Below are 15305 nucleotides of genomic sequence, written 5' to 3' on the forward strand. Positions count from 1 at the left end.
GCATGTTAATGATGTTTGAATTAAATACATACATAGCTCCAATTAGTACATTTGTTATGAAACATAGAGCTTTAGAGAAATGCTTCACCGAAAATGTTATTAACCTTGTGTTATTTGTGGTGATGGCCAGGTAAAAGTTTTAATCTTGTGCTTTAATGCATAATGGAGATAGCAAAGTTTCTGGCCAGTGCTGGACAATAGCAAACAATATTGAGATAGTCCATGAAAAAATGTTATCCAGTTGTTGCTCACAACATCCCAAACACAAGTATTTTTACTAAAATATTGGTAAATAAACCACTTTCAGAAAAAGCTTCCAAGAACAACCATTTGAATTGAAGACCCCCTCCCTGGCTCAGGAGTTCATACAATAAACATCTTATTCACTGGTTAACACTGTCTTTCACTGTGAGTGAAAACATTATCAGGAAGAGAATATGCCTCTTACTGGGATATATCTGAGATGCTTAAATAAGCATAAGGTCAGTTCAGCCATGCAAGTAAACAGACTGCTGCTGAATAATCCAGAGGTAGCTGTGCCTCACTTCTGTTGCTATGAATATAAATGAAATGATGGGAGACAAGTCTTCAGTGTAAATAGCAATATAAATCTAATGAGAGGAGGCAGGTGTGCAGTTCAAATGCTGATTCACATTCCATATTTATTGACAAGAGCATTTGCAGGAGGTGGTTTATTTAACAATATTTTAATAAAGATACATGTGTTTGGAACATTGTGAGGATAAGACTGGATGCCTTGTCATGTGGATTAGGTGACATAAGTAAAGTGAGATTTTTTTATGGACGATTTTATTATAGTTTGCTCTGGTCTGGTGTTGACAACCATAGACACTTATTATATCAGAAATTTTGTTATCTCCATTCAGCCTGAAAACATGAGATTAAAAATGTTTCTTGGCCATCACTACAAACTACAAAAGGCAAATAACATAAAAAATACATTATTGTGTGGAGTATTACTTTAAAAGAAGTGTTATGTAAGACTGCTAAAAAAGCTACCAAGACTTTTCAATGCAAACTGAGCATGTGTTTTGTGTTAATGTATTAAATAACTAATTATTGCAGTCTTTGTTTTCATTTGGTAGCACCCATCGGAGCTCATGGCATTAGTTTCATTGGAAAATCGACTACTTTTATTATGGGTTTGTCTAGAGGCTTTCCCTCTGTTTGTTTCAAAAGGAAGCCTTTTATTTTTGCAGTGTTTTGTTTTTCCTTGTTATATAGAGCCGTTCTCGTGGTTCACGGTTGAACATTATCATAGTTGCTGAAGGAGCCATTGACAGACATGGGAAAGCTATTACTTCTAATATTGTCAAAGATGTGAGTACCTGAATGTGATAAAGCATCAGGTGACACAAAGTATGGACCAGGATTGCAGAATAGTTTTGATCCCATGTTAAATTTTAAAAAGAATTAAGTTTTATATAAGATGAGATATTTAATTAATTAAGTAGACCATTTTTACCACCAAAGAAAAATACCACAACTGTTGTTAAATTATGTATGGGGTCAGAAACTATCCCAGCAGAATGGAATTCCATCTTTTGAAGCCTATGCAAAATTTTTGTTGTGTTGTTATTTGTTTTTATTCTCATAGAACCGTGCGCGAAAGAAAAGGCTGAATATCATTATTGTATCAGAAGGAGCGATTGATTCTAACAACAAATCTATTACCTCAGAACATATTAAGGACGTAAGTACTGTATTCACTAACTGGTAGGACAGCTCCTGCACTGACCACCACTTTGTCTGCACTCCCTACATTACTGCCTGTGGGATATTGGCTCTTGCTATGGTAGGAATGGCTTGGTCACTGTTGCTTTTAGCTTGCGTTTCAGATTTGCTTGCTTCTGTGTGCTTTTTCTGTAATTTGTTTTTTACTGATGTGAGTTCAACTGCACAGAAATTTGTCGTTACTAATCACGGTTTAGCCCTAAACTGTGAATTTCTACTTTTGGATCAATAAACAATTTTATATCTGTCTAGTATGGATGATGACATGATAACAATGACTCTGACTATCTTTCTATCGATCTACCTGTATCACAGTAGTTCTAAATATAATTTTAAACATAAAACTGTTACAGAGAGCTCACATGAACTATGCAATGAGAAAGAAAAGAATCAGTAAGAATTAAAATTTAAGTACAGTAGCTGTTAGATTTGTTGTAGTTGCTCTTTTGTGCCTAAATTATTAATTTTTCTGAAATTATTCATTATAGTTTACCATCAACAGTATACTTGTACTTTGATGAATTGCCTATATCTTAATTTTGAAAGATATTAACACATTAAGTTTTGACTGTTGCCGTGAATGAAAATATTTTAACAAAACCACTTCGTAGATGAAAATTCCTCTCAATCATTCATTCTTTATCTCATTCTTTATTATAAACAGTAGCATTGACATATTGATAAAATATTGTAGAGCAAATTGTACTCCTTTAGTGCCTGCATTTAGTACAGTAAATTTGCTCAGCATGTCATATATACATTTTAGAAGGTAACTCTAATTCAGATCATCAGACTTTTTTCTTTACTCTGTTTTATTCAATTTAGAACATAACACCTAATTTGTAGCATTTCTCCATTCAAAGTGTCATAAGCATGTTGAAGTTTGCATGCGGTCCTGCAGGAGTTGAACTATACACGTGCATAGTACTTGGTCCTGCTTGCTTCTTCCTGTCCTGTTTCAAGGTCTTTATCATGGGAAAGCTTCCCACTGTTTCTGAGGGAAGGAGGTTGTGAAGGTGCATGTGTAAGACAGTATACCGCAGGCTACATACTTGTCTTCGAGCTTTCATTTGTTTTGTCTACAAGTGTGTGACACAAATGGCACTTTTATATCACTTTAAGGTTGCATTTAATGTAGCCTGCAGTATGCATGCCACTTGATCTAATATTCAATGTTTTGTTATTCTGAATATGGAAGCAACGGTGTTTTCTTTACTGTGTGTTTATGAAAAAAATGTATACATGTACTGTGTAAATGTCAAATGTTTAAATGAAGTAAGTAATTGTAGTGAAGCATTTTCAGAGCTTGCTAATCAGTTACAGACACAAGTCTTTGTATTGTTCAGTGTTTTTTTATGATCAGCACCTTCTTTAAACACTGCTATATCCAAATTTAATGCAAGAATGAAAACTTTAGTCATTTAGCCATTGGTGATGTTTTATGTGTTAGGTATTTTTGCCAGCTAAGAAGACCTAATTTTCAGGGTTAAAATAAATTCAAGAATAAGTGGTCCCAAAGAGTGATCAAAATGCAGTTACCATTAAGTGCATTTGACTAATATAGTCGAGTAGTAATAATGAGTAGCAAACTCTGATGTGCACTTCTAAATTTACATACTGTTATTAATTTCCTTTATTAGTGTCCAATGATGCAGTTTCATACTGGGAACAGATTTGGATTTAATGTCTTTCCTGTGCATATATATTTTGATAGCCTTTCTCATTTTGATAGTATAGAACTGACTAAGTATTATTTTGAATCCACACATTTTTGTATTACATTGAAAATCAATACATTTCAGATATTGGAAATGCACATTCATCACATTTAAAACCTGTGTTTTGGAGACATCACATAGCAGCAGTGAGCACAATATGGATAACTGTGCGTACAGTTCATACAGTTCTTTTGGGCCAGTTAATCAGCAGCAGCTCTTGGGCTGATAGTGAAGGCTACACCTCCATACAAATACTGGAAGAAAATATTTTCTTTTCAACTTCCTCCCATCCTCATATCTATTGGTATTGTCTGTCTGGTATTCTGTCCAAATTACCTGACAATAGAAAGAGCAACTTGTGTCTTCAATATTCATTAATATAAAGAATTCTCAGTGCTCCCTTATGTTACTAGCCATATTACTTGTCAAAGACATCTAACAGAATAAAATAAAAAATATTTGCAATCTCTTGCCCTATGTTTACTTTTCTGCATTCCTCGTTGTGACCTTCCTTCATATGCGCTTGTGTCTGAACCTCCTTCTCGGTTTCACTTCATTAAAGCCAGCTTATCAGACTCAAACACTTATCTTGAGGTGTTTTTCTCGCTTCCTGTACACTTTTATATGTGCTGTCTTTGAAGGGGACTCTCAGTGTGCCTCCTATACCTTTACCTTTGATTGTCAGCTTCAACCTCTCTTGCTCGGCACTTTCTTTGTTGATCGCATCACCAAAGCAAAATTAACCTTTGAATGGACCAGGCATGTACTGTACACACACACATACAAACAGACATTAGCGTTTTATTATATAGTAGACTTTTTCTCCTATCATTTAAATTAGCAGGACAGTCTCACACTAAATTCAGTCACCAATTCAATAGTCAATAGCTGCCGACTCAGGAGTAGGTGCAAAAGCATTTTTACATCCAGTCTTGCAATTAAATTAATTTAACAAATCTCTAAGTTTTCAAAGGAGACATTAGAACCAAGTTTTATATGGTGTTTATTTGTTTTCTTTGGCAATGTTCTTCTTTTCTTATTCTGGCATTCTGTATGTTGATTGACTTCTAAAATAACCCTAAACCTTGAGCTGCTCATATAGTGTGACATGTAACTTGGAAACAGTGTGGAAACTTGAGAACAATCTTGTTATTAGTAATGTATTTCGATTCATTTAAGGTGACATCTCTAGTGATTTTAGCAGCTGTAGTTCTTAAATGTGACATGCCTCCTTTTTAAACTCTTTGTGAGTTGTTCTGAGATGTAAATCTCTCACTACTTCTCAATAGTTTATCTTAATTGCATAATAAACAAGTGTTCTGATGTCCTACTTACTATAATTAGATTGAAAGTTTGTTGTTATGTATGCCTAATTTTTTATGAGTATGCCTATTTTGATTATAATTTATTAAAAATGTATTGCTTTTTTGAAGGCATTCTTTTATTGTAATTCAATTCAATGCTGTAAAATGGCATTCTTTACATTATTTGTTTATTTTGGCTATTATTGAATTGCTTATTCGATTTAACTCTGCCCCACTACCTGTCACAAAATCATCAAAATTTTCAGGGGGAAACACCATATCTTTCATACTTTTCCCCATTCGAATACATTTTGTAAAGCTGATAGATCTCAGGGCATCACAAAGTGCATTTAACTTGTTATAATTTTTTACACATTCCATGTCTCTCCAAAGCTAAACTGCTCACCCTCCATTTTGCACGTATAGAATGGTTTTCAGAATTCAATATCTAGCAGTTCTAATCAGCACAGCGAAAGTTGAAACAGTTGTGCTAATAACTAAATGTAAATACGAGACATGCTTTCCAAAGGAATGGATGTAAATTTCTAACCAAAAATGAAAATCAAAGCCATGTTTCTATGTTAGAATTGCAGATGTCGGTTAAAATGGTTGTAAAAAAAAAACAATAAAAGCAAAAACAAGGGATATCCTGGATTGGTACTTGACATCTATTTGTTTCCTTAAAGTGTGTGATAAAAGTGCAAGCACTTAACAGTAAATGCATAATGAAACTGGATAAAAGGCTGTTTAAGAGTTATTAAATTAATATCACGGCACAGTAAAGCGGTTAAAGCCATCAATTGACTGAGCATCACTTATGATAAAATCCATGTGCACATTTTCTACAGTTCCTAAAGACTCCACTGATCTCAGTTCTATTAAATTATTCTTCAAGCATTTCTTTGCCTGTTTCTTTAAATGAGTGCATTGAGTACATTATTCTTTAAAAAAGTGTAAAAAAAGTGTAACCTTCCTCTTTTGTAGCTGGTTGTGAAATGTCTGGGTTTTGATACCCGGGTGACAATCCTTGGACATGTGCAAAGAGGAGGGACCCCTTCTGCTTTTGACAGGATTTTGGTAAGTTTATAAACATTTTAATACTGTAGGAGTCAGTAAAACAAGAGTCATTCTTGAAAACAGTCAGGGACCTTCTCACATATAACTGAGACAAGCTGGATAGCCAGTTATAATTAAGACTTTTTCCACACATAATTATGAAAATTAAGTGCTGCGGATGTAAGGGAACAGTATTGTACATATTTTATCTTGAGTGAGGTATGATTGCCATCACAAAATTCATACATACATGCATTTAGAAAGCTTGCTGTCTTACTATAAGTAATATCCTTTTGAGGATGCCTAGCTGTGTGTCATTTTATTTTTGTTTGTGAGCTCTGAATGTATTGAATATGATGGACAACACATGAGAAACAGTGTCCCACCTGGACTTGACTTGGACATCTTACGTGGCAGGGATGCCAATAACATGGAAGGACTGTGGAGAGCAATACATTCAGGTTATTGTCTGCCCCCTACACTAAGTGGCAACATCCCTGGGCCACAATACCCCAGCGGATACCCATGGGGCATAATGGGATTTGTAGTTCTTTGGGTCAACCCTGTTGTGCCCTGTGGGTGCTGCCAGGAGGTGCCAAAGGGGCTGGAGGGCCCTACTTTGTACGACTTCAAATGGACCTGGAAGTATTCCTAAGCCCCATCTTTGGGACACAGGAAGTACCTTCAGGGTCCACAATAAAAGCATCTACATTACCTTGTCCAGGCGAGTCGGAGCCAGGCGCAAAGACAGACAACACTCGCCATGGAGAAGTAGCAGTGCAAAGAGAGAAACAAGAAGAGACACCTGTTGAATTATTGTAAATAAGGCATTTTTGTAATAAAACCCCCTTTATTTGAACCCAGAACTGTTTTGTGTGTTTGTGTTTGGGGTTTTGGGCTCAGTGGTGCTCCCTAACTTTCACAGAAAATACAATTGCATATCACACTTTTTTGTTAATAAAAAAAGGTAAATTACAATTTTATCTGATAAACAACTTTTTAACTTTAATGCACATTTTAAAAGGTTCCCTGACAAACTTTATGAGAAATAGCAAGATTTACACAGTATTGTGGCTAATTCTGACACAACAATCAGTAAATAAAGAATCAGTAAAATAATCAAAAAATAAAGAATCAATAAATCAATCAATCAATCAATATCAATCAATAAATAAATAATTTAGTAGCTCATCTTTGGAAATTAGCCCATATTATATGAATGTATTAGTGACAGAGATAACTCACATGTGGGGCACAGAAGGCTCCTTTTCAGAGCTGGATCTTGAATGGCAATATTGTCTGTTTTCTTACTAATGTAAGTAACATTTAACACCTTGCTTATAATGTATACATTTTTTCTGTGGTGCTACAGTAACCATGAGCTGAGCCCAGGGTATCTATGGTTTGATTTTTAAGTACCTTCATTTACACAAATGTTACAATGAATCATTGCATTTAACAATCTAATTGTTTTACCCTTCTGGCCTTAAGTTGTGGTGCCTCCACTTAGTCAGGAATATAATAAAAATGATAAATAATTAAAATAAAACGTAATAAATTTTACGGGGCGGCACGGTGGCGCAGTGGGTAGCGCTACTGCCTTGCAGAAAGGAGACCCTGGGTCCTCTCTGCTTAGAGTTTGCATCTTCTCCCTGTGTCTGCGTGGGTTTCCTCCAGGTACTATGGTTTCCTCCCACAGTCCAAAGACATACAAGTTAGGTGCATTGACGATTCAAAAGTGTCCCTGGTGTGTTTTTTGTGTGTGTGTGCACAACCCCTGCCCGGGGTTTGTTTCCTGCCTTGCGTCTTGTGTTGGCTGAGATTAGCTCCAGCAGACCCCTGTGACAATGTAGCGGGTTGGATAATAAACTTTACTGTATATCTTATCTTACTTAGTCAATTATTACTGTTTGTTTAAAAAATGAACTATAAATGAATGAACTATAAGTATGTGTGAATAGTTTTAACTGTTAAACATAAAAGAAACCCATGATTCAATAACCCAGTGAGTTGTATAAAATACATTTAAAGAATGATTATAGCTATAATCTTCTAATAAAAATATTCCACTTAAACAAATAGCAAGCAAAATTACAAATTCACATCCATTTCTTTGTCTTAATAACCTCTTTAACTGTGCTTATTATGCCTATATTAAATGTCAACCAAAGTTTTGTCACCATGCCATTTGTAAACTCATTTAAGTCTTCACATTTATGTGCACGAACCAGCACTCCCTCTTATAGCCTGTTCTCAACCCATCATAGGATTGAATCATGGCTTGTGAATGTAGGAACTTAGAGCTGTATTGGATGCTTCCTAATGCAAGCAGCAGAAACAAAATATACATGAGCAGCTTAGACAGTGCACAAAGAATGATAAGTATTCTAATAAAAGTTGATATTTTGGTAAAAAACAAAGGATGAAAGCTGGACATTGAGTGAAGCTCTCACAAATTGTGGCAATCACCTGTAGCTACTGTAAATTGAAACTGCATCAACCAGGATAAGGCAGGATAAAGAAAACATACTCTCCGTAGTGGTCCAGGAGGGCTTCCCCATTCACTTTCATGGTATTTGCCACTAAAGTCCGTCTCCTCATGCAACAAAACGGTAAAATTATCAACAAAATCCTCTACAGCTAAAACAAAACTGATGTTCATCCCAAATGGTTCTTGTAGCTGCTGCCATTATACCCTTCCTTCCACAGTGTTCCCTTAGTGTACTTAGTCCACCCCTGACCAGAGAGATTGGTTGGCTTGGGATGTACTGATTTACCAGTGGACAAAATGGAAGCACATCAACTAACATGCTTGGGAGACTAAGGATAGGCATTGTGCTAGACGTGCTGACTTAAGTAGATCTCATGCAAACTTTTAAAGCAAACCTAGTAAAATTACTTGAATAAGTAAACATGTTGTTTCTGAACATTTTTTACTTATTTTAACCAACTGGCACTTTCATTATGAACAATAATGAACTATTTATATTGGTTTAAATATATTACTGTGAAGAGTCATTGCACATTTTAAACTGGGCTACAAATGAAAATGAGAGACATACAAAAAATAATAGAAATTGTATTGCATTTACATTCATCATAGAAATGTGATACTCCAGCAGTGGCATTGTAGTAGTGTCAGGAAACTGAACAAAATCATACTGTTGTATTTGTGAGAAATTAAGGTATTAAAAGTAAATGAAATGCTTAAGGTGTTTTTCACACATTGATCTGTGCCTGATGGAGTGTTAAATGTATTGTGTTTGTTGTTTTAGTGAAGTATGCATAACATGGTGCTTTTTAACTTCATATTCACATTCATGCCATAATCAGACAGTAGTTTATCATATACTGTACAGTATAAGTGTGTTCATGGTGGAAACATCTGCTTATTCTGTGCTGTCTTTTAGGCTAGTAGAATGGGCGTTGAAGCAGTCCTTGCACTGCTAGAAGCTTCACCAGATACTCCAGCCTGTGTTGTCTCACTTTGTGGAAACCAGTCAGTGCGGCTGCCACTCATGGAGTGTGTGCAGATGGTAAGTGTTAGATAATGGCCAGTTGCTTTTTTTTCCAGCAGTTATTATTTATTGAGAGGAGCAGAACTAAAAGAAAGCTTTGTCATCTATTCAGTACAATGCCTTACTTCATTTTAAACCCTTCACTGCAGACTCTTTACTGAAAGAAACTAAAAGATGTAAAGCTTTTGACTGCATAATATTTGCATATGTTATTGTAACCTATAAATCAATTTGTTTCTTATTCATTTATACAAAGGTAACAGAGTTTTTTCCCTGCATAAAGCTAGGTTCCTACCTGTTATAGAGTAATCTACATCTTCCATGACTCCAAATTGCATATACTACTAAAGGAAAATGAATTGGTGTGTTATTATTGACTAAAACAGAATTTTTTGTTTGAGATCAAGTTTTTTCAAGCAGTATACCTTAACAGAGTATAGAGTGGCAGTGTACTTCATTGGCGGGCATGCAAATCTGTTTCAGTAGCTTATTCCAGGAACTGTGCATCTTTGTGGCCATATTATACGGTATACTGACTCGTCAGCATAACTAGAAACTCTAAACTCTTGTTTCACTACCAATTCTGTTTATGCTCCTTTATTAGCTCCATTAAAGGTTAAAAATAGCCACACCAAATTACACAGTAGCCTCCTATTGATCCAAAAAAACAACTTGTTTTATGAGTTTAGATACAAATGTAACGATTTTTTTCCGCTACACTTTACTAAGTTTAACTGAAGATTGCAGGACAACCTCAAACTGCCTTTAACCCCTTCCCACAGCGCCGAAAGGTGATTTATAATAATAAAAACGATATTAACAAACCCACACAGAGAAAAAAATGCAAAAACAAAAAACTATAATTAATACACTTTTAAAACACCCCCACTTCCAATATATACTATGAACACAAAGCATGAAATTATGTTTCCAAAACTTTCCCCTCCCCTCCGTCCTTTTGATTTAGTGTTTTTCTTGTTTTACTATTTCTTCATAGTCCAGTTCATTTGGCATGCCAATCCCAGAATAAAAAGATTTACCGCTCACACTGTTTGCGATCCTTTTCCTGGTATCCTCAGTGTATCCGGAAACTTCGAGGTGGCCACCCCAGACTGCAGTTGACTTGTGGTGCTCCCCGAAAACAAATCTTTGTCCTGGACTTAGAATGGTCATGTCCTTTCCTCCTTCACCATAAAACTCGGGCTGTCTTTTTTTTCTCTTCCTCCTGCCTTTTCCCGCCTCTATTTAAATAGTGCGTCTGTTTCCATGGCACTCACGAAAATTGTAAATAACAGCCCTGTACCTCCCAAAAGGTCTTCTCTATCTAACCCACCTATCTTATCTTCCGTATATTTTTTTTTTGACAATGGGATTTTACATAGAGAAAAGAAGAAAAGAAAAATATATACTTTTTTTATGTGGCAATGCTACACAAATATCATACTCCACTTTATGTCATGACTATTTTCTTCTTTCTCTTGTTTGCGGGTGCTTCCATTAGTCTTTTTTATTGTTGTCAAGTTGAGCCATATTTTTCAGGCAAGAGCAGAGCAGTTTTTCCTATCTTGCCAATGCACTGTTGGTGAACAAAGAAGATGGCAAGCCTGTCCTGAAAAAATATGTCAAGGGGAGTCTGGTTGTAACAAAGCCCAGAGTTGAATATTTCTATTTAACTAAAAAAGAGTATTAGTGAAGTTTTCATGAGATGCAGAAAAACCTTTGCTAAAAGTAAAAAGCTGGTAAAGGTGGAGTATATTGTGATAAATAACATTTTGACATTGGTAGCAGCAGCAGAAGAAGAAGCTCTTCCAATATGTAAAGCAGGGCAAGGCTTTTATATGAATAAATATATGCATTCCCAAGGCACTGACTGTGGTCATTACATGTATTAGCTGTAGAATTACCACGTCAACCAATCTAATATAAGTGATTTATTGGCTGCATGTACTTAGATATACATGGCTTAATCTTTGGCATACTACACATATCTGATACAGCAAAGCTGCAAAGTGTTCGGGAGTTTTTTTATGATCCCTTGGACTACTACAGAATGATTTGGATATCTCTGTTCCTGTACCGCTGCTGTAGCAGATAGTGGCAAATGTTGCTTCTCCCTAGATTATGCATACCTTTGTTTGGCATGCCTCGCCAGGCCTTTGTGCCCAGCAATAAATGCTGGCCGAACCTTTATTTTTACTTTTTTATTTACTTATGTTTTTATTTTATTTTGACTAGCCATGACACCTGTGAGAAACGGACAATAGAATAGATTTAAAAATATCTGATATCTCCTGCCTTACATCTACCTTCTTACACCATTTCTCTGTATCCTTGTGTGTCTGAACCTCTCTTGTCCAGGGCTCCGACAGTTGAGTGGGCTACTGTAAAGCCTGCTTCGCAGACCCAGTCATTTTGAGATGCTTTGATAGCCTCCTGACCACTTTTATACTTCCCATCTTTGAAGATGACTTTCAGCATGGCTCCTACACTTCCCACACCTCCTTGTGTGTATGACACTCACACTTCCTCTTTTAGTTGTGCCACCAAAGCCAAAATGACCAGGCACATTGCTTGGATGGAGTGGAAACATAAATGCACATACATATACACACACACACACTTTGGCATTTATTATATAATAGATACTTATGAGGCTTATTTATATAGATTCTTCATTCAAAGTTAATGTTATATATGATGTACACTGGATATAAAATTCAGGTAGAATTAATGCGTTTTGTGAGATTTGCATAACTACCAAAGATCCCTCCCATAGGCTGCCATTTCACAACTACCCATTGTTAAATGAACATAAAATGTAATCTTATAGTGAATATCTACTGTTTGCATTGTACAATTTTATTATTACATGATCTTGGGTGGCCAGAGCCAGTTGTAGTTGCAGCTAACTCTAGGTGGGAGGCAGGCATGGATTGCTGTACAATTAAGTGATGTTAGTTAAACTGACGTGCAAATTTTTGGGGAGCAGGGAGAATTTGGAGAGCATCACGCTGATATGGTTAGAATGTGCAGAGTTCCCAGAGACAGTGACAGAGTTGGGTATTAAAGCCAGATTCCTGAAGGTATGAGGAAGCAAAAATAAATCAGGCAATATTTAGAAAATATAATTTTTTCATTTTTCAGAACCCAGTTTTATTCGGTAAAATAATGATTCTCAGTTTCTTATAGAAAAGCAGCCTTATTGCAATACTTGCAATTATTTACATCTGGTTATGAACATTTAACGTTGTGATGCTTCCTGATTTATGATACATGTGTAAAACTGAATATCAAAAATTATTTGCGTATGTGTTTATATCATATAGACTCAAGAAGTACAGAAAGCCATGGATGAAGGGAAGTTTGAAGAAGCTGTCCGTCTACGCGGAAGGTCTGTGATGTACTGTTTTTAAAAGATGACTTTTGAAATGTCAGATGTTGCATCAGGTCTACCAGTAAACATTCCTGCTGGCAATATTTGTTTTATTTTTGCTGGCAATATTTGTTTGTCTCCTGTCTTTTGTATTTATTTGTGGCTGTACCTCTTGCAGGCAGTGAAATGTCTGAAAATGACCTACTAAAGCCTGTTCTAAATTTATATGCCACCATCTGAAGTGCTGTCATTTTTTTTTCTTGCTGTCACTGCCTTGTGCTCTGTTTAACTTTTTATCTGTCACAAGATATCTACAAGCTACAGCAAATAAAGGAGAGGAGCACTCGTTTCACATTTAGACCTGTTGTTTTGTAAAGGGTGTTACTTGAAAATGAGCAGAGCTATGTTTAAGTCCCTGGGTAACCTACTTATTTTTATTACAGGAGTTTTGAGAACAACTTGAATACTTACAAACTACTTGCACACCGGAAACCCCAGTCTGAGCTTCCACATGTAAGTTTGAATATTATTAATGTCTAATTAGATGCTTCTTCTTTTTTCACTTTATTTGTTAGGGGTTGGCCATCCAGATCTAAAATTATCCCTCAGATCCAGTACCTTTAGACCTCTTGCCACCAGGTCTCTCTACCTAAGCATCTGTCTTCCTCATGATCTTCTTCCTTCCACTGAAAACTTAATACTTTTGCAATAGGATTGTCCCCTCTACTGCATGCAGCATGCTCAATCTATCTCATCCGACTCTCCAAAATACATCTGACTCCTGTCATTGTGTGGACTTCCTTATTTATTCATAAGGAGACCACAAGGATCCATTGGAGCATATGCATATCTCTTTTGTTCCTCTTCTATCTTTCTGATGACTCAAGTTTAACAGTCATACAGCAACACTGGTTAGACTACTCTCTTACAGAACTGATACTTATGTTTTCTTGGAAACTTTAATTGTTTAAGAATCTTTGATTGTTTATAACTTCTCCCACTTAATTAAATTTTATCAATCCTGCTCTAACTCTCTCCTTTATTCTTGTTTCCCAATCACCTCTTGCCTCAAACACTTAGGCAAGGTATTTGAAGTGGTTCACTTGTGCTAGCTGCTGCTACCCACTATGTGTTTTTTTAATCATTGTTTTATTTGAAATGTCTTATCACAACCAGAGCAAAAAGAGTTTTTTTTGTGTCTTTGGATTGAATGTTGATAATACTAAAAAGAAACCATGATTATATTAGAAAGTGCTTCTGGTGCAAACAGTTTTACTCTATCTTATAGGCTACCTAAAACTTAAGGCAGTGCAGGTATTTTGCCTTGATATTGTTTATTATAATAGGATTTGATTTACAACAAAGCATTAGTGAGCAATCTGACCAATTCAATTTAATTTAATTTATTTTGATACACTGCGGTGGGCTGGCACCCTGCCCAGGGTTTGTTTCCTGCCTTGCGCCCTTTGTTGGCTGGGATTGGCTCCAGCGGACCCCCCGTGACCCTGTAGTTAGGATATACCGGTTTGGATAATGGATGGATGGATGGATATTCTGATACAGCATTGTTCACTGAAGGGAGGCTTAGGGTTTACACGTATAAAACAATAACAGATTATTAAATATAAAATACACTTATTTTTGAGTGAATTGAAATATCCATTAATTTTGACCAAAGTACTGCATATACTCGTGTTTAAGTTCTCCCTCGGATAAGTTGGGGCTTGATTTTACTGTATAATTTCCGGTATTTTATAATGTTGGTCGTATAAGTCTAATGCAGAAAATTCACGTTATTGGTCCAGCAGATTATGATATGCTAACGCCCACCTGAGAGAGTAATCACGGAGCACAATGACTTTTTTTTCTATGTATTGGGCCTACGTGACCACACGGTTATACCCAAACTATTCTGAAGTGACGTTTGCACTGTTTAGTGTTTTTTGTATCTCACGCTCTCATACACCTTTATCATAACAGAATCCCTTTTCTACGATGGAGCGTTCAATCAGGAGAAAATATGAAGCTAGTTTTAAATTAAAAGTCGTTGAAGTTGCGAAAGAAATTAGTAACTGCACTGCTGCAATAAAATTCGATGTGTCTGAGAAACTGGTGTGAGATTGGAGAAGCAAGAAGATGTAAAAAAAAAAAAATATATGTGTCATGTTTTTGAACGGGGTCAGGGTCTGATTTTATGATCGATTTTTTCGGGTTTATATACCCGACTTATACGCAAGTATATATGGTACTTTAAATAGAAATCATGCTAACAACAGGTCTAAATGATTGACAATGGAAGAGTGGAGACCAGAATGGTCCAATAAACCTCTGAAAATCTAAAGTCAAGACTTGACTGTCCTAGACCATCTTTCCTCCACTGAATATCAAACATTATCATATTGCACATCCCCCATCACAATAGAAGAAGAGATGATCTGGTGCTCTGTTTGTCACCATCTACTTTGACATCTGATAGTCTGGCTCGAAGTAGCATGTTGATGAAAATATCAGTGAAAAAAAGTATAAGAGCCAAATATCTGTAAGAAAAGCAGAATGGGACTGCATCAATAAATGCTGGTGA

General features: G+C 35.9%; 1 protein-coding gene across 11 annotated transcripts in view; it reads left to right on the plus strand.

Moving 5' to 3' along the window:
- pfkpa (phosphofructokinase, platelet a) overlaps positions 1-15305 on the plus strand; it is a 104129-nt gene that overhangs the window by 49990 nt on the left and 38834 nt on the right. For 8 of the 11 annotated variants that reach the window (XM_039753538.1, XM_039753540.1, XM_039753542.1 and 5 more), the window contains 5 exons: positions 1619-1714; positions 5762-5854; positions 9244-9369; positions 12678-12742; positions 13168-13237. In XM_039753538.1, the coding sequence (XP_039609472.1) occupies positions 1619-1714; positions 5762-5854; positions 9244-9369; positions 12678-12742; positions 13168-13237 (450 nt within the window). Of the gene's footprint in view, positions 1-1245; positions 1342-1618; positions 1715-5761; positions 5855-9243; positions 9370-12677; positions 12743-13167; positions 13238-15305 lie in introns of all 11 variants that reach the window. The other 3 variants (XM_039753539.1, XM_039753548.1, XM_039753547.1) reach the window with 1 other exon arrangement.

Source organism: Polypterus senegalus, chromosome 5 (genome assembly GCF_016835505.1).
Source record: "Polypterus senegalus isolate Bchr_013 chromosome 5, ASM1683550v1, whole genome shotgun sequence".
NCBI classification, from domain to species: domain Eukaryota; kingdom Metazoa; phylum Chordata; class Cladistia; order Polypteriformes; family Polypteridae; genus Polypterus; species Polypterus senegalus.